Source organism: Phymastichus coffea, unplaced genomic scaffold (genome assembly GCF_024137745.1).
Source record: "Phymastichus coffea isolate CEN01 unplaced genomic scaffold, Cenicafe_Pcof_1.1 PCOF00072, whole genome shotgun sequence".
In the NCBI taxonomy this organism is placed as follows: Eukaryota; Metazoa; Arthropoda; class Insecta; order Hymenoptera; family Eulophidae; genus Phymastichus; species Phymastichus coffea.
The window spans coordinates 461,376-481,508 of NW_026706883.1; the positions used below are offsets into that span (position 1 = coordinate 461,376).

At 41.3% G+C, this 20,133-nt stretch overlaps 1 protein-coding gene across 1 annotated transcript in view; it reads left to right on the forward strand.

Moving 5' to 3' along the window:
- LOC131667931 (trichohyalin) overlaps positions 1 to 20,133 on the forward strand; it is an 80,906-nt gene that overhangs the window by 6,364 nt on the left and 54,409 nt on the right. The window contains exon 2 of the mRNA XM_058941707.1: positions 1,134 to 1,403. Coding sequence (XP_058797690.1) covers positions 1,359 to 1,403 — 45 coding nt within the window. The 5' untranslated portion in view covers positions 1,134 to 1,358. The remainder of the gene's footprint in view (positions 1 to 1,133; positions 1,404 to 20,133) is intronic.

A 20,133-nucleotide genomic window follows, 5' to 3' on the forward strand; every position in this document is an offset into this window, starting at 1 on the left:
AACAAGTTATACAACACGCTAACTTAATTAAGAGCGAGACGAGACGGTCTTACGTAATATTTATTACATCAAAAAAAAAAAAAAGAAAGAAAAAAAAAGCATCAGCCACTGTCGCGCACGAAACTCATTGGTATTGTTGGTATTGTAGGTAGAAGAACAACGACAAGAATTAGCCGTGCCTCAAATATGTTTGCGCTCATGAGTCGAGGGCGACAGGTTCATTGCTCGAAATGTCCTTGCGAAATGAAAGTGTACAAAAGAGTATCGCATACAGCGCACGGCTCTGCGCGAGATCGTGCATTGAATGTTTTCTCGGTCAGGTGTGGCAGCGAGATACCCCCCGCGCCTGCTGTCACGTTCCCGCGCAACCAATTGTTTGTGCAGCTACTTGCTATCTATACGAGGCTTTTGGCGAATGTATATTTTGTGGGCAGAAGTAATGGGCTTGGCAGATTAAATGCACCTTCTTCTTTATTTTACTTCTAGAGATATCATGGAGTTTTATTCGCGTAAGCTCACGCTCAAACATAGACTTAATGATTCCCAAGAACCATTGTTTGTGTAAACCATTTGAATTGTAATTTCGATACGATTGCCAGCGGGATTCACATATTTGCCATTATATGGAAACGCAAACATGTTATTGTCGATACTAAAAAGCGCAATATGAAATGCGTAAAATTTCAAGGTCTGTTTGCTGTTAATTAAAAACGATAATAAACGTTGTCCTGATATGTATACTTTCAACGTCAAGGCCTTTAGACTCGCTTGAAAATACCCGGCAATGTCGCATAGTCATGAAATTACAATTTTTCCCGGTACATCCTTGTAACATTTAAGTTCTATTTATATTTTCTCTCGACCTGTAAACTACTGAAGTACAATATTCCTCCGGTGAAACAGCGCAAGCCCGAGTACGCGTCTCTCTGTCGACTACTTCAATATCAAAGCTGATGATACTAGAATGCGTGTATGTACTCGACACTCGTTTCATTATTACGACCTTTAAGCCTCGCTTTCTCTCTTCTTCGTCGCTCGTCCTCGAAATTGAAAATCGACTATTTCTCTCTATGCTATAAACAACAAAAGTGAAAATAAACTGAAGATAAAAATTGATCATGGCATTGTTCCAGGCTAGTGCGGAATAGTGTGCCGCAAGGCGGGAAAGTGGAGCAGCAGCAGCAGCAGCAGCAGCAGCAGCAGCAGCAGTTGGAGTGGATGGAGAACATGACCATCACGTGAGCGTCGCCGCCGCGTCAAGTTTGAGAGTTCAGAGATCTCGACGTGCGAGTAAGTGATCGAGAGGCAAAGAAGACAAGGAAACGAGGCCGATTTCGGCCTTTGATAAGCTTGCCGATATGGAGACCGAGGAGCTAACCAAACTCGTCGATGACATCTACAAGGTAGGTGAACTTCCAGCCCCATTATCGAGGAAAACAATCATTCGCAGTTTTATAAAACATCGGACGGGGAGCTGCGTGAAAGTTATCGTTTGACAAAAAGTACACAGACTCCGCCTGTGCGTCTACATGCTAATAAGGAAAAATAATATTCATCATATCCACACGTTGTGCTACCGGATGTTATACTATTCTGTGGGCCGCATAATAGCGTGCTTATTATACGCCATGTCATGAATAAGCCAACGACATCCCTCGTTAGAGCAAAGCTTGTCTTCGTGAGCGTGCACGTCGCAGCACGTGCGACCTGATAAAAATGTTATTCAATGATCCACAACCCATAAATAATCGATCGCGCCTCCCGCGAAATAATCAGCTCTCTGCGATCTTCGAGAGGCTTAGAGGAGCTGTCGGCAATCTTGATACGATCCACTAAGAGGCCATTTCAAGTATGTAACGACGACGACGACGACGACAGCAGAGAAAATAATTAGATAGCATGCGCTGACGAAATACGTGCACCTATTCACTCCTCAGGAATCAATGAAGGATGAGCTTTATTCTCGTTGAAAACTAGAACTTTGATGTTGCTCAGAGTTCATAGGTGTAGTTCAAATGATTTCTAGCTAGGTAAACTTTGTTTGAATCAACCTGCCAAGTTTAATTACATCACATCGTTGAACCAAAAATCGTTACGAATTATAAAAGCCGCATATCAATTTCGGTTCAGCGATCGGCGAGCAAACCTGTTAAACCACTGTTCGAGTAACTCGGGGAGGAGGGCGACACGGATAATTTGCAATAATAAAGAGAGATGAAGATAATACGTTGCGTACATGGGGAATGCGACGTATGCTCCGCGGTGGCTGATAATAATGGGGCGTAGGACGCGCGCGTGGTTGGTATATCTATAGTATCAGCACGGACTAGCTCTCTCTCTCTCTCTCTCTCTCTCTCTCTATCTCCGCTTGCGATGTATACATAGTTCGGGCTACGTATACCGTATGCCGCGGAATTTGCCGATAATTAGGTGTCACAGCACGGAAAATTATCCTCCTTCTCGTTTCAGGACCATTAGCTTGCGTACGAACACGGCCTGGAAGTAATCCGTGCGCGGAACTTTCACGGGCTCGCGACTTCTAATACACCTCTCCAGCGTCTTTGAGCCGCGCTCTTTTTCCTTTGTCGAAGCATCACGGTAATTCCCTCGCTGTAACACGTAGCCCATTAATCTTCATGAAGAGTGAATTTGCAAAGCTCGAATGCGCGCGGCGGATGATATATATGTCGTGAGCGGATCGGAAGCCAATTAATATCCGATACCCCACCTACCCCCCCTGGTCGCGCGGAGAGCGCAGCAACTTCCCTCGCCATCGCGACGACCCTCCTCCCTCGCCATCGCACGATTATGTGATATAGCGACTGCGACCTCGAAAACACATTGCGGCCGACCTGAATTATCGTTGCGACAGCAGCGGGGAGCGGGTTTTTATTTATTGTCAATTATAATCCCGCCTACCCCTCGAACAAAGCCGAGGCCTTCTTCGTTGAGCGATGACGTTTAAGTGTGGGGGCTGTCGGGCTCAATTAACCGAGTGCAAGTTCTCTCTCTCTCTCTCTCTCTCTCTCTCTCTCTCTGTCTCTTTCCATTTCCTTTTTTCGTGCTTTCTCGAGCTGGTTTATACTAGTGATGGGATGTTGCTAGAGTTTTTTGTTGTTGTACAAGCATATGTCATTTTAGTCCATTCTTGAGGCGATAATCTGGCAGCATTTCAACTGTTAGTCGAACGAAGCTCATCTTCGTAACGGCTAATATTCGAGATCTAGGTAGTTTGCGAAATCGCTGTAGATAGCGCGGCAAAATCGGAGGAGAAAGAGCGAACGCCGACGCGACAACGTCGTAGGGCTGGAAAGCGCGCTCGCGATTCAAATGCAAAATTCACTCGTAGTCCGCGCGAGAAGCTTTTATCAAGGTGCAACGCGCGGCGATAGAGAGCCTGCAAAATATTATTGACGGCGCGCGCGCATTGATCTGTCAATCAGCGATGCGCGACAGGCACGCACTGTACATACTGTCATGTAATACGCGCCTCGACGATCAATCTGTCACGAACTATGTTATCGTTACGCGTTTGCAATTCCTCGATACAACGCGCAGCGCAAACAAGCTCTCGCTGCGCCTCACTCCAACTGTGTTTTTTGCTTCCTTTCTCGTGCAATTTCATGAATTTCAAATTTTTCATCTCATCAGTATCGCGCAGATATTCGACGCGCTGCTACAACAACATCGCACAGCGTAACACTGAGTAAGCTTGGACGAGTGTCTTAATTATTACTACGGAGGGGCTAAATTTATGGAGTCGCTCGCAGCGGCAGTCTAGACGTAAAACAAGTTAGGCAGGAAATACGCGCATGAATAATATTTAATTCGACAAACTGCTTGATAAATTAGCAATTAGTTTTTTCTCTATGATACATCCATTCATTATCACGTCCTAAAGATTACAATTTCATAAAAGAATTTTTTTTTATAGTCTGTGTAATTCATAGTCACATAGATATACATTTTTAATATCTACTTGTCACGTTAGAAATGTAGATTCATGGTTCACGTGTTTCATAAAGTTGATAAAATGTAGATATACATATGGAAAAATTAATGGAAAAATTAATGGAAAAATAGCTGAAAGCCATACCGAATTCCATTTCAACGTACTAGAATATTCTTCGATTCGAGAAAAGCATGGAACTGTGTTGAAAAAGCATCAATTATACGTGTCATAGTTTATGCGATATCCGTGGGTTCGTCTGACATTCCTCTCCGAAGAATCTGGGCTCACATGGACAAACCAAATGATAGTCAGTGAATCTCATTTTTCACTGAGAAGTCGCACCCAAGAGAGAAAAACGGAGAGAAAGTGAGGGAGAGGTAATACTTGGATCAACGCCAGATCAGAAGAGGTAACGCACGTGCAGATTCGGGCGCACGCGCGTTAATTCAAATTTTTCGAGGTCCGGTTTTTCAACAATTGAGAATCCGCTCTAAAAGATCGTTAAAGATATTCATAAAATGTTACGGCATACGTCTGCGTGAATGCATAATGCTATACTCGGTGTCTTTGACCGCTACTGTCTCCATAACTGACGATTTTGTGATATAATGTTGCTTCACAGCGACGTTTGATTATGTTTCCCTGTCAATTTCGTTCAGCTTCGCAACGAATTAACGGCAAAAAATGAAAATTCAAATCCTCTCGCTTATCTACATATTTATGCGTTGTTTATTCAAGCGCAAAGCTTTTCACGTAGAATGGGGAGATTCGCATTGTCTCCACGAGTACAAAAAGATTAAAAGCCCGCGCGTGGCGAGAAAACAATGAACTGCCCGACTGTAATCTTCTCAAGTTATCTAGCCAGCCGCAGGTTAATTAATATCAACAAACAAATCCCGAGGTACCCTTTCTCATATGCACATACGTGTGCGCTGTAAACGTAAGGCTCTGTGTATACGAGCGGAGCTAGCTTTCTCCTTGATCTCGTGCTGAGCGTACATAGGATCGAAGGTTAAGTAGATCCCGAAATCCGTTTATCCGCGAGCGTATCGGGCTAATGTATCTCGTGTGCACACGCAAACCAAGTTTCCCCTAATTGGCTACCGCCATTATTTGGCTGTCGCTTCTGTCTTCACCTATAATCGCGCGCTGGCGCTCCTTTTACGCAAGCATACACGTCCATACGGAGATTCATCACTCGTGTTTAATTTTCGGTTGCGACCGCCTATCGAATTTCGTTCCGCTTGACTTCCTGTTCGATATCGCCGCACCGTAATTCGAGTCTCCAGGGAAAACGTAACGGTCACTTTTTTTTTCTTTAACGCGCTGTGTTGAAATCCGATGATAATGCGACGAGCGTTTTTCAGGTTATGCTCTGCGGTTTCGCGTGCGTATAGCAATGATGTTATTTTTTTCTTTTAATCTTGATTTTGAGGATTATTTACTTAGTTGGACACTGATTTGCTCTCATCGAGAGGACAAAAAATATCTTTGAAATAGCTGACGATCGAAGGTAGTACAAAAATGAGCTTAGATTAGAAAATGTGTCGATCAGTGAAACCTGCTTGATGGTCGTTAACTTATACGTAAGATTTTTAATGCTGGCAATGATCTTCCATTAAACGTTTACAACAATGACAGCACCATCGAGCAATTTCGCTCTAGTAAAAAATCTGCTCATAGCTTGCATTATGAAAAATAAGTAGTAGAAGTCGATTTGGTCAGACGCGTCCTTTTATTTTCGCTATTGAAATATTTTCGAGCTTATCTTATTCCTAAACAGAAAAGTCAAAAAAAACAGCTTTGCAAGTTCTGTACTCCCGTTACACATTTCTTTGCTGTGTTTCCATATAAATACGTCACATCAGAAAGCACATCAAGCGCGAACATCAGCCATTGTGTGTGTGCAGTATTGTGCATTCAAGTCGGCAAATAGAGCGGCACATTTCTCCATCAAAAGTAAACAGCAGCGGTATCACGTCGCCAGCGCCAATAGCAACAATCTTCGTCGGGGTACACTACGTCTTAGACATTGGCATCTCTCCAATCATAAGCTTATTTCCCCGGAGAGGGCCGTCGACGCCCGCAAGCACGCAGGCAGCTCGTCCATCCATGTAAATAACGCACGAGCCAGCAGTGCCACACGCGGTGAACTTGGCGCCGACCTACGATAATAGCCGCAATAACGCACCGGATGCTACACTGATTTTTGCTCGAAATCCTCAGCGCGCGCGCGAGCTGTTGTCTCGTCTGTTTGATCTACGGAAACGTCCTTGCGACGGGAAATACATTCTGCGAGAGATATTTGCTTTCGTTATTATACCTTTATTTGTTCTGTTAACGGATGACAAGGGACTTACTAACCGTGAATTCACTGTACAATAAAAATGAAACGATGCGGATTTCAAATTAATAATAAAAGAGAAAAACACCTATCTGCATATGTAAATATCCTTTCGACAAATATCAGGTCGGTATATATATAGTTCGATACGTCAACAGAAAGCATTTATCAAGCTACGGCAAATCACAAACGGAATATTTTTTGCCGACACACGCGATGCTATAAAGCTGGAGCAAAATAAACGTTGAAAGGAATCCTTTTTTTCGTTGGAAATCGTATGTAGTCGTTAAAAAAAAAAGTCCTGCAACGAATGAATGAGTAGATAAAACAAGGGGACAAATTCTGCATATACCAGTAAGATATAGGTAGAGACAGCCAGAGAGAGAGAGAGAGAGAGAGAGAGAGAGAGAGAGAGAGAGAGAGAGAGAGAGAGAGAGAGAGAGAGGATAAGGCAAGAGGGAGAGAGAAAGTAGAAACACCCTAGTGCAATTATCGGTTATAATCATAGCATGGATTTTCGAGTATAGTCCGTGGATAATGAGATAGCCCTGTGAAAAATGTAAGCTCGTTTATTCATTTCACTCGAAAAATCACCGAGATCACCTGCAATTTCTTAAATTTGCCGTGAATATTTATTGGTGGTGGCTCTGTTTATTCGCACTCATTCTTCTTTTTCGTGTTGCTTTCTTTTTTTTATTCTTCTCAATTTCGTATTTCGCGGTGCTATTGGTTCTTCTACTCGCTCGCCATTCATTTGTATTTGTTTCGCTGGCTCGGCGTGCAATAAAAACTCTAATAAAATTGCCCTTATCTCGTTTACTCTCCCCACGGGTGAATGTTGTGCGCGTCGCTCGTAGATCTCGTAGAGTGAAAATCGAGATTTTTCCTCGTTGTATCGTGAATATGGACTTACTCACTGTATAGTGGAATACTGTTTACAGAAGAATTTCGAATCTATGACGACACATACATAGATAAAAGTTTCAAACAATACAAATAGGAATATTTCGCATTGATTAAATATTTTTATTACGCTTAATTTCTGGCTTGTATTTTTTGGCTGTTCTCGAATTTACAATTTATACAGGTTAAAATTGTATTCGAAATTATTAACTGGCACAGTTAAAAGCTTTCTACTATTACAATGCATAATTTACAGTTCAGTATCATTTTATATCTTTTAACTTTATTGATTGCAATAGCCCAGTTATGTACGAAGGCTAATATTCTTGTCATAATTCAATTTCAAAAATGAGCTTTAAAATTGAAAGATAATTTCTCAAAGCATACTCGTTCTATCGAATTTTCGAAATTTGATGAGCTATCTCAGCGTGAAATTCAATAAGCACAAAACTTGCACTTCAGTTGGAGCACATTCACACCTTTTTCCTGCGAATTCTTGCTGTATCGACGATTGACCTGAGCTTGGGCGCAAAAGTGGCAAGGCATCTTCGAGAAATATTGAACTCGTTTTCTACGCGCCAATACCCCATGCATATATACATGGTTCCCGCGCAGATTGAATCTTTCGCGCGCGAGCGCGAGAAAAACGACAGGCGAGAAAATAAAGTCGGTGATTCGCTTGATTTTTGGCCTGCGCGCTGCTTCCCATCTATATTGAGAGATACTTTTCGACGAATGAAATTTTCAGTTTAATTTCGTTTCTCGACTCTCAGAAATCTTACCGGATCTACCACGAGATTTTTTATCAACGTTATTTCTCGAACAAGCTCATTAACTATTAGAAATACAAAGTGGTTATACGATTAATATAAATGTCTTTGATCTTTCTTGCCGTTACATTGAGATTGCATTTTGAGCGAGATGTTTTGTCTCGTAAACCAGCGAAACTAAAGTCACGCCGATCGTAAATTATGTAAGACTGAAACTGCTTTAGGTTATTATTTTTTCGAATGGAAAGTAGCTTTGCGTCAAAGGTTTGCGGAAAATGTCGCGTGAACGTAATCAGCTATTAAACTATAGTTCGAATGACAAACGGATCCCTTTGACGTTAATTAACGTGCGGCATGATATCGAAATGGTACAATTAATCAGTATCAGAATTCGAGATGGAAGCAGCTTACGTACAACAAAGTACTAAAATATGAAATCTAAACCAACTACATTTGATCAAATAAATTCCTAAAACTTGAGCACTCTAATGGCAAAAAAAATGTTTGATAGCTTAACAATTACAATACAAGCGATTTCGTTCGGAGTACATACATAAATAGCGGAGGCTCAACCGGACCGAACAATAGCAGTTCCCTTGTATTGGATTATCGAGTAAACAGACCTGATAATTTACAAGATAATCTATAACGCATCGATGCTCATCGACCATTGTAACGATAAAATTCTTAAATTTCACTTTTTTCATCTCTCTATCGTCGATAAACGCCCCGACGCGCGCGAAGCCACCTGTATATACAGCCGTTAACTACGCGGGGTCGCGAGAATAAAAGGAAATCGAGGAGAGAGTAGATCGAACGACATCGAGGGGATGATTCGAGAAAGAGAGCGAGGGTAAAACGCCGAGAGCGCAAAGTGGGTGTGCACCACGTTCACGATATTGGCTTCGGAAGAAAGTCTCTCTCTTCCTTATGTGTATCTCTCTGCGCTCTTACCTCTCGACTCGTCGCGACGTTTTGCGAACTTTCCAAGTTGCTTCAAACGTAAACATTCGACCGATTTTAATGGAGTTCGTTGCTTGCTTTGCTACGGTAAATATTGTGCATCGATCTGTAAAAATTATCGAGAGCAATGTATCTTGCTCGAGTTTTTATCGTGTCTCACGACGTACGGTGGATATTCATTTCCGAGCATGACTTTTGAGGGAAAGCTCAATGATTTATCCAATAAATTTTCAAAATTTGTGCAATGTATTGAAAAGCACGATTGTCTTACATTAATGAAATCACGATCAGGGAAGTGTAGGTATAATAATCTTTCCGCTTTCTCGGCATAAGCATTTTCAAAGATAAGAAGCATAATTTTGCTCATGAATATTAATGCGTTGACGGTTGGAAATGGCCTAAACAGAAGGAGAGTGAAAGAATAGAAGAGAAAAATGCACAGCACATAAAATTGTAGAGCGTTTAGCTCTGAAGCCCGTGGATCGCGCCTAGTAAGCGACGACTGGATTTCCCACAGCAGCGTGAAAGAGGCAAATAAACGGCGCTCAAAGTCGCGCTACAGAAACAAACGTTCGACGTGTGTCGCTCGCTTTCACGTCTCTGTTTTCCCGCGAGCGAGAAATCTGCTTGGCTTGAGCGTAAAAGTGCCGTTTAATTCGGGAAATTCTATTGCTTTTTTTCTCGTGCCGCGTCCACTTGGCGCGCACAGGTAGCGACAACGGCGACGATGGCGGGGAGCAGGGAAGCGCATAACCGCGCGAGAAAGCTACTTTCTACATAACAGCTCTTCCTCTCGCGATCGCGCGAATTCCAAGGTGAGCGACGATCGTTGTTATTACGTACTTTCACGAGAGAGTCGCGCGAGCGCGGCTACAGATCGATTTTCAACTATGCAGAAATCTTGAGGTATCCTTAGTATCTATCTGCTGAGCTACTGGCTTGAGTAACAATTCCCATTATGTATCGAGTGGGGACGGCATCGAGCGTCGAGCTAAGGAATGATCGATGGGATGTTGCCAGTTTACTCGTTCATCTACCCCTACCTGTCTGTTATTCCAAACAAATTCATGTTAGCGATCGCCTAGCACTGCTTACTGCATCATTCTTGCGGCCTCACTGCTTGTAATTGCTACGACCAATTTTTTCTTGCTGGCAAATTACCTTCCCTAATTATTTTAGTTAAATGATTTTAATGAGTACAGCTCTGGCGAAAATTACACAAGTCAACGAATTCGGTGCTTAGCTTGCTGCAATGACAAGTTATAAAAAGTTTAGTATTGTGTCTCAAGTATTCTTTAAATTCTTGCTTGTGAAATATTTGCTATACTCTCCTTTTACCATCACTTCGTGAAAATTATGTCTTTTGCCAAAAAACCATGGCATAGTGAGTTTCTAGAAGAATGCTATGCTGACATTTCTTTTATACAAATAATATTACCGTAACTATTTCAGAAAAAAGCAGCTGAAATAAAGTTATTTAAGAAAGATTACTTCGTGTAATCAATGCTCCACTGAAATTATTAGTGTTGACGTGTAATTTCGAGCTATTTCCTTTGCTCTCATACCTGTACTTTTTGTACATTCTATCTTGCTTTTAGTATTAGTTAATTTTCTTTCATCTTTGGTAACACCTACTTGCAAAGTAACCTACTTAATTCTATTCCCGAGTAATTACATGATACAATGTAAAGCAAGTGTTGTGTGCATTTTATAAATAGACTGGAATACGAATTGCTCTTACTGAGCCTAATTAAATACTTGTCTACCAGATAAGTACAAGACAAGTTGAACACGGGTGAATTCATAATTTTAAAATGTACTGTTGAGCATATTTCTTTTTTCTATGTAGGAGCTAGTCGAAAGCTGCATACTACTGCTACTGCTATTGCATATGGCTCGAGACGATTTCCAGTGTAGTGTACCGTTTAGAGCTGCGTGGAAATTGGGTGCTTCGATTCGAAAGCCAATCTATTTGTTTGACCGATCGATTACGATTCGTAGGTCATGCGACTCAATTTTCTGTGGTCGCAGTCAAGTCGAAATTGCCCAGTTCGTCAATACACAGTCAATGCTCCAGTTGCAATTTCAAAATCAGGTGGCTTCTTCGTTTGATTAAAATCTTTGAGACGGAAGTCCTTATAGCTCACTTGTAAATCGCAAGTTTGCATGTTACATTAGCTGAGTGTAATGGAGTAGGTAGTAAATAAAAAAGTGAGTCTTTCTTACCGCGTGACTGACTTTCTTTTTCTCACGTACTTGGTGGTTTTTTTTCTTCATCTGCGGCTGTGAAACACAAGAAAAGTTACGGTCATGACGTTGCGCAAGAATGAAACCAATGTTCACGCTGCATATGCATGTCACCGCGATCATGTCTTTATATTTTCATAACTTATCGATAAGTGAAAGTTTTATCTCGCGAGGTTGAAGAGAATGCGATGAATGATTAGAAATTATTGATGTGAATTTATTACGCTCAGCTGTTGCATAGTTATCTTAATTAAAATCAGCGCTATGAACATTAATTAAAATTGATGCATACTTTTGATTCTGAAATTCCAAACGGAGAACGTCACTCGCTATACAAGTTTGAAAATATCTCAACTTTGAAAACCACATCAAAACTGATTTTAATTTTAAGCACTGAATCTGATGTCAAAGTTAAATACATTCTACAAGTATTATCATCTTGATCAAAAATTTAATACTTGACTAATTTATGCAAAAGTAATGTGACTTCTCGAAGCCTTCCATCATTTTAAAAACTGCATAAAAATCGATTGCATTATATCTTGGACATTTGTCTCGAGTGAAAACCTGCAGTTACGAGGTTGTAAAATATCTAATGGTCGGGCAATAAATGCTGCAAATTTTGCAACTATATCCAAAGGTGTTTTTTGAAGGCGATTAAGTAAACCGAGAAAAGTCAGTTCCAATAAGACAAATAAGCAAATATGAAAGTCGCGTTAGTGAAATTTTGTAATAGCTATGTGCTTCTAAATAGCTTAATAAACAACTATATTCAAACGTAGATATTTCATGTGCTTGGTCGTCAAATAATTTTTGCAGCTTGAAGAATTCTTCGAACGTGAAAATAGGTAGTCATTTGCATAGCTGCAATTCTAGCCTCTTATAAAAGGTCAAACATCCATTCGTCATTAATATTCATCTGCGCTGCGCAATGTTAATAGTTCAATCTTTATAATCGCCGCAAAATACTGGCCTCATTGTGACATAAAAGAAAAACATAGCCAATATCAGGGCCGCAATCGTAAGCAGTTGAGAATGGCCGCATTGTTCGCGCCTAAAAACGATTACGCCTCGGCGCACGTGTAATCCTTAATTGCGTTCGCGCGCGCTCGGCTCCGGAAGGCTTCCGCGTTATTATATCGCCGACGCGCGCCGACACCGCTACCGCTGCCGCGTAGCTGCTCGTGGCTTCATTGAAAATCAACGCTCGTACGGCTTAACGCTGCCCGTAGCCAAAGCTTTTACCCCGTATTTTTCGCTTATTTGCAAAATTGCTCGCTTGTTCGTTGCTTCTTCTTCGAATTATTCGACAGGCAAAAAATAATGGATTTCAAATTTGAATATTCTGCTGCTGGATTGTTTTAATAGCTATGTTAAAGTGATTATAAGAAACATCATTAAAATACAATTCAAATATAATCATTAGGAGATTAACTTGTGCAGTAAAATTACTGTTATATTTCGAGTTATATATCTGTATTTTAATTTCGTGTATGAGATCTCTGAAGGTATGCTGATGATGTCGCTCAAGCCATTATATTTCTCTTTTAAAAATGTCTATTATATAAAAAATGACACAAAAGGTACACGAACACAACGAACCCAAACTAAAAGATAGTCCTTTTTCTTTCGGTACTATTGATGGCATGTTTTGCTTAAGAGGCTATTGTTTCAGAGATCAACAAAACAAACGGTTCCAGTCAAGTATTTGACGATCGAGCACAAGCTTAACATCTATTCAAACAAACAATGGATTTGAATGTTAGTCTTGGATAAAAAGAAACGATTTGTCATGAAGCGTCTAGTTAGAATATTTAGGACAAGTAAAGATAGACAGAGAGATAAGAGAGAGAGAGAGAGAGAGAGAGAGAGAGAGAGAGAGAGAGAGAGAGAGAAGAAAAATTTTCATTGTGCTTCATCGAGATCAAATGATTCTCCGATCGTTTGAATATAAATCGCAGCCTCTTTGCTTGGAAAGGAGATTCTGCGAAGTTGGAAAAACGTAATGAATCTTCGGCGTAGGGTGGCTATCGGAGAATCGAGACGTACGACCCTCTATCGCAAGAAAACTTGAACTACCATCGTTTTTCTTTCGACTGCCGAAAGTTTGATGAACTTTTTCGCGTGGCATAAATGAGAAATCGAGTATAAGAGAGCGTCGGTTCTCGTTTTTTTTTCTGTCGCAGCGTAGCGAGTCAGGGAAAACTAACTTAACTAGCGTCTGCTCGACCATTTACTCGACAGTAAATGAGACGCCGTTGCTAATAAACTCGCCGTTTACTTTTGGCGTTGCGTAAAAAAATCGTTAGAAAACGAGGAAGTAGCCAACTTTGAGTGTATCAAGTTTATCGCCGAAAGAGCCTTCCGGCAACTGCATTTCCAATTAAATTAATAAGGGCTTACCACATATTTATCTTGAGTACTATATCGTTTCGTTTGCCACGAAGCCAACTTACTTTCTGCGTAGAAACTCGAGCGTTAGCTTCACTTACCGCCTACGCGACCGATCGGAAAGTTGAATGTCGATCTCGCCGCGTTCGAGCAATTAATTTGATGAGAGGCCAAGCACCGGAAAAGCCGATGGGACAACAAAAAACAAAGGACAGCAATCGAATTTTCGCCCGCGCACTCGATTCGATGGACAATCGACCAAATGGAATTTTTCGCGATTCGATAAAGGTCTATGTTGGCGGCGCGTCGTCGACCATTGAAAACTGCACTCTATACGTCGCGTGGAAGTGGGGCGAGCGATGACTTTGGCGAAGGACGCGCAGAAAAAGGAAGCAGGAGAGAGAAAAGATTAGATTGCCGAGCTCTCGTTAAGGAGGTCGCCAAGCAGACTCTTTCGCGTCTGACTTTATTCGCCGAGTCGGATTCCCTTTTGTCGAGTCGGCTCACTTCTCTTTTTTCTTTGTTTTTCGTACTCGTACTAATAATGTTGACTGATATCGCACTATATGACGTTAATTAGGTCGATATTGGCTGTGCGTTTGGATCTGAGTTTTACGATGCCGCTGCTAATTATGGTGTTCGCTGGTAGGATTTTAATCGGATTAAGGGGGGTAATTATAGATGGGTGGCGAGCGCGTGTCGAAGATCGGATAATATTAATTGCATACGCACGCGGATATTTCCAATCGATGGAAAAATAGAAGAAAAAAATGAAAATATTTTCTCTCGTGCGATTTAATATTTACAAGCAAAATTCGCACAAACAGATTAGGCGCGAAATCCAGATATACGTGCGTATATATGTACGTAGGTATGTTTTATGCAGCCATGCTTCCTCCTTTCTCTTCGCGCAGCGCCGCGCGTCGAACGATCGGGCGCTGACCTCCCTCGGGATGTATGCTGGCTTAATTGACTCTCCTTGTGAGTGAGCTTGAGGCACGCGCTTACGATTTCTTAATCGACAGCTATACTCGGTCTGTGCCCGAGATTCTTTCACTTGATTGGTCCCTGATGTGTGTGTGTGTAGTACGACCACCAAAACACCTGGTGTGCTACAGTGAATCTTGGAAAACTGCGCTCTCGACCCCCGCAATTAGCGTGCGACCCATATGTGAGGCGATCGCTATTGCAAGATCTGAATAGATAAATATTATCTGACAACTGAAAGACAATTCGTTTGACTGCAAACTTTTATGAAAATGATTTAGTCACGAGAAGTAATACTTTCTTTTTATTATTGCATGGCAATTAATAGATAAATATAGTACGCATAAAAGTGTCAAAAGAAATGGAAGCTGAATTTAGCGACGCCTGCACGAACAGTGGAAAACAGTTAAGAAGTAATCGACGTAGCTTGACACCTCGTATCGCCGAAACGTCCCGTTCTAGAATACAATTACGCAAAACTGTATCGGCCTCGCGTGACCGCGCGCGTTTCTACTGGCAACGCATCATCGATACACGCCGGCCGTGGTTTCCGCCGCTCGAAGCAGCTAATTGCATTAGGGGAAAATTAGCATAAGAATTTTCGCGGAAAACGGTACAGGCGGCCGCGCCTCGTTTATCAGAGATGCACCGTTAGCCCGAAAAGTGCAAGCGACCGGTTTTGCGAGCTCGCCGCTGCACGGACTTGGTGATTTTTGGGGCTCCGCGTATACCCTGTTCCGCACGTTACATGCCGCAAGGTATGATGAAGGATACCGTTCGTTTTTTCTCGCTGGTGGAAACTACAGGTTCGTCCGTCGGAATTCGCTTGGCTATATGCTCATTTATCCTGTTTATTTTCTCGTACACAACATGCGCAAAAAATTAGTCGATGTACTCGATGTCAAGTAATCGACGCGACGCCTTATGTACGTGCATACGCCTAGCTGTGAGTATTGTTCGGTCGAGGTTGTAACGGTGCACACGGTGAAAGGCAATAAGCTTTTATCGATCATTAAATTCCTAATCGCATTCCCGGGTAGTATGCGCAAAATAGAAAAAGAAAGAACTATAGACGCAATCGGAATCCACCGTGCGAGCTATCTTGGCGCATACCTTTCTCAACGTATATATCCCGCGTCTTTTTCTCTCAATCTCGCCTTCGGTTTGTTCCTTTTTCTTTTGCGCACCTTTAACGGTACACACGCGGATGCCGGTTTCTTTAAAGGCCGTACCGGAGATGCGTATGTACTGTCCGAGTAAGAGCATGTGCCACGAGTTGTCTTGTAAGTGTGTTTCTGTGTTCATTGTCTGTCGGGTGTACAAAAAAAAACGCATTTGATCCGATCGCATAGAGGTGTTGCTTACAAGGTTGTCAAGTTTTTTGCGCTATAAGCTGTTCGAATCACTTGATACATTGGAATATCGATATTACGTAGCGGAGAAACATGTAGAACCTTATCACATTGATAGGTTTCCTACTTTGATTTTCAAAGTACGAGAAAGTCGTTGAACAAATTAAATATTCTCTATAGAACTGTTCTGTAAAAATGCATTTTCCAACACAGGCAGAAACACACTGCAGAATTCATCGAATCTTATTATAACCATAAAAAGTTACGACTCGAGACGTGGACCGAGAAATTCCTCTCGAAAATTCGATCGATCCTTTCACATTTTGGACCGAGAAATTCTCTTCACATTTTCGCTCGTTGCATTTTCCAATAATAATAAAATAGCAAGTATATCCCCTAAAAAGAAAAGCATACTACTCTACATGTATGAATGCGTTATAACGCTGATGCGATCGATCGTATAATGCTCTTCCTCACTGGAGCAAATTATTAAATGTAAACGTTTACTTGAGTAGATAGGTTTGTGAACCGTCCATATACGAGTAGAAGCTAATAGTCAGAACGTAGTCTAACATCACGTTCTTACTTTCATTCTCATGCTGTGGAGCTCGCGGCTCACTCTCTCGTTGCCTTTGCTGCTGCGTGACTTCGCACGCATGTTTTTTTTCTCACGGAGTCAAGACAATGCGCGCTACTGCGAAAAAAGACGATGCGCACCGCTTGTTATTATGACGAGCGCACCCGCGAGCATCATGCAAATATCGCTCTGGATTTCTATATTGACGGACGCGGCCGAGCTTTCGCTTTCAACTTGTCGTACTCTTTTATTTTGTTCCTTTCCATTCATTGTGTATTTATCGACGATTGTGCGAGTCCAACTATAAAGCCATCGGTTTATTATGTTTCGAAGACTTCTATGTCTGCGTCAGTCTTACGTAAATATCGGTTGAACGCCCGGAGATCGGCGCTCTTTCTGAAGGTAGTTTCAATGTTTTCGTTTTATACTTTTCTGATAACATTGTACTATACGAAATATAATAGAAATTCATTTTATTGAATTCATAAGCTATTTTGATTGAATGACTCTCTTTAGTAATTATTTATTTTTAATATTACGTTGCAAGATTCATTTTTCTCCAGATTATTATGACAAGAACATTTTCCTTCAAACAATATTCTCCAAATGCTTTAATCTCAAAAGCTCGTGTAATAACGCTGTAAACGCGTTGTCAAGTTGACTTCACAGAGCTCGGAATTTTAAGAGTATTGTAATGCCTGCAAGCATTGTTGCCCCGAAGCTTTAAACGATCACGTCAATTTATGCGAATGGCTCGTGCTCTAACACAGCCTGATGTTACGCGAGCAGTCTCAAGATCGCTCAAAGCTTATAACTTTTTTTCGACATTGTGTGCTTGTTGATTTTTTTTCATCGAGACGGCGAGCTTTGCATCGCTCGACGAGGGTATTCACTCCTCATAGGATCCAATTTCGTTCCCGAGAACATTTCGCGCGTTTACGTTTGTTGATCGTTCGTTGCACCTGCAGATTAACGGGCTTACGTACATACGAGCTTAATTAGGATCGAAATTCATTAGCGCACTGCTTGCTCCGTCGTATACCACCTTGTATAAACGCGTGTTCAAAAGCTCGTGTATTTTCATTTCAGTTTCGTCTTGTTGCACTCGCTTATGAGCTTTCACGTTCACGGCTACACGTTGGTCCTCAACGATCACGACATTGGCTTTTCAAACATCCTGCCTCTAATTTAAACTCATTTGCTTTTGGTTTTAAGCGCTATTACAATGTTGTTTATCCAAGTTGTTTAAGCTCGTTTCGGGGCGTTACAGTTTTTAATGTCAAATTTTAATAGACTGTAAATTCAGCCATCGCAACACGGTCTCCTTTTTTTATGAACATAATCTATCTCCGGTATTTTCAAACTGCACGAATTTTTACTACACATGTACTCAATGTCACGAACTGAAAAAATCGGAGTAAAAGATAGGGAAGACGATATTTTTTTACAGGATATTTTTAAACTATAGCAATTAGTGTGAAGGTAAATCGAGAAATTATAGTATTTTTTTCAAAGTAATAATACTACTCAAAGTTACTTTTAACTACAACGCAAGGTTACTGAAACTCGTAAGAAATAAAACATTTTCATACAGAACACAATAATTTTAAGACTACTTGTAAAAAAAAACAGAGTAACGCGTATACTTTGAGCAGTTTCATTAAACGTGACATAACATGGTGCTATCTTGAAATTGAATTTAAGCCATGAGTTACAAAAAACAGCAAATTATTAGTTCTATATTGAGTCCTTCAATAATTGTAATATTATAGAATGAATTTCAACATTTTTAAAATGACAGTAGTTTAGTGAATCAAATGCGTGGCTTGTTTCTCTTATTCATGAAGATGACATTTTTAGTTGGGCGTTGTATAACTATTATACGTTAAGCGTTTGACAGGAAAACCGATTTTTACGTAAAATATGTGAAACGCCAATTAGCATGGCGGAATAAGCATAAACGAGCCGATTTCATTACTGATTATGAAAATTGCGTTAACCGCTTTCCAAGTACGAAGCGTGAAACATGTAACTATTAAAAAAAATTGCCAGTCGGTTATACGCGCGGAAATTCTTCTGCAATGCATGTCATTAAATTAGGAATTCATTCTTTTACGAAAGTCTCGACATTTGATACACTGTGCGAGTCTTTAATTGTTTATCAGGGATGTTTATCAGGGAGAATTTTGAGATTTATCGGCCGCGCTTGTCTAGTGAATGAAACTTATCAAAAATACTATATCATTTTCGAGTAACCATAACGATGTGCGTTTAGCTTTTATTTTAACGTTCATTCCTATTTAATAGAATAGTTATTTAATAATTAAGGCATGTACTTTCATCGTAGAATAATTGTAATACAAGGCTTAAATACAACTATGAGTTTCATAAAGTTTCATTCTCCAACGCGTGAAGCTCTTTCCAAGTTTCAGCCAGCTTATGATCATAGTTTCTCCACCTGGACAAATTTACGAGACAGCAAAACAAAATCTCACCATAAGACATCGAATCCCCATCCGGTGGCAAAAACGCCAAGACACGCCAGCGAAATTCCGAGCGACGCAATCAATTATCGTCGCTCAGAAAATAAAAAGAACGAGAGAAGCGTGTCCCCGTACTGCAAGCCATTCATACGTCTCACACGAAAATTCATGCATCCCGTGGTCATACCGTTATTCGACATTCACCGCGAGCGCGCGCGCGCGCGATCTTCCTCTGTGTACGATAAAGTTTCTGCTTCACAACCTCCACGCCTACCGTATCTCTATTTACTGGGCAGTCGCTCAGCTTTGTTTCGTTTCTTTGGCTCTTGATAACGGCATCGTTTCCTTCGAGTTTGCGTGAAAAAAATGCAAAAGAAAAGCCGAAAGGAACGAGAGACTGGTTTTTCGAAGAAAATGAATGATTAGTGGCACGGCGATCGGCTGCCGTCGGGTTGAAGGACCTTTAGTTACACCCGAGAGCTGACTATCAATCTTCGACAGAGCCTGCGACTACTCTCGAAAGTTTAACGTATTGTAATTTTAAACGCTGATCGATGGTTCGACGTACGCGGCGGATGAGTTAATTGATACGTTGATGCGTATTATTTGACGCGGCTGTGTCATATTGTTGGAATATCACAGAAAACAATTCTCGCATTGAGGCAAATTGGTTGGTCATGCGGCTAACGAGAGAATCAATTTGAGGCTCACATCGTATCCAAGTATCCAAGTATCGAGATGGGCAAGTCATCGACTCGGGCTATATGCCAAGGGGATCGTATATCAGCCACGAAATGACGGGCGATTACGGTAGGCACGCAGGTGTGGTCGGGAGAAAGATGCCGCCGGGTCAACGAGCATCGCATGTAAACGGAGACCGGTTTCGCCAAGCGCATGCAAGACCTCGATTATATTTACACTTGTGCGTACGCGAAAAATGTCTCCTTTTTCTTCGTGCGCTTGAAATTTCGTCATTTATCATTAAACGACCATTCGTTCTCTCTTTCTCTCTCTCTCTCTCTCTCTCTCTCTCTCTCTCTCTTTCTGTGTCTTGAATTTCACAATTGTCCTCGTAAATTTCTAAAATCTACCCCCCACACTCCCTCGCGTTTCAAAACTTGCAATTGCGGTTAATAGCGCGCGCGCACAACATCCAACCTGCTT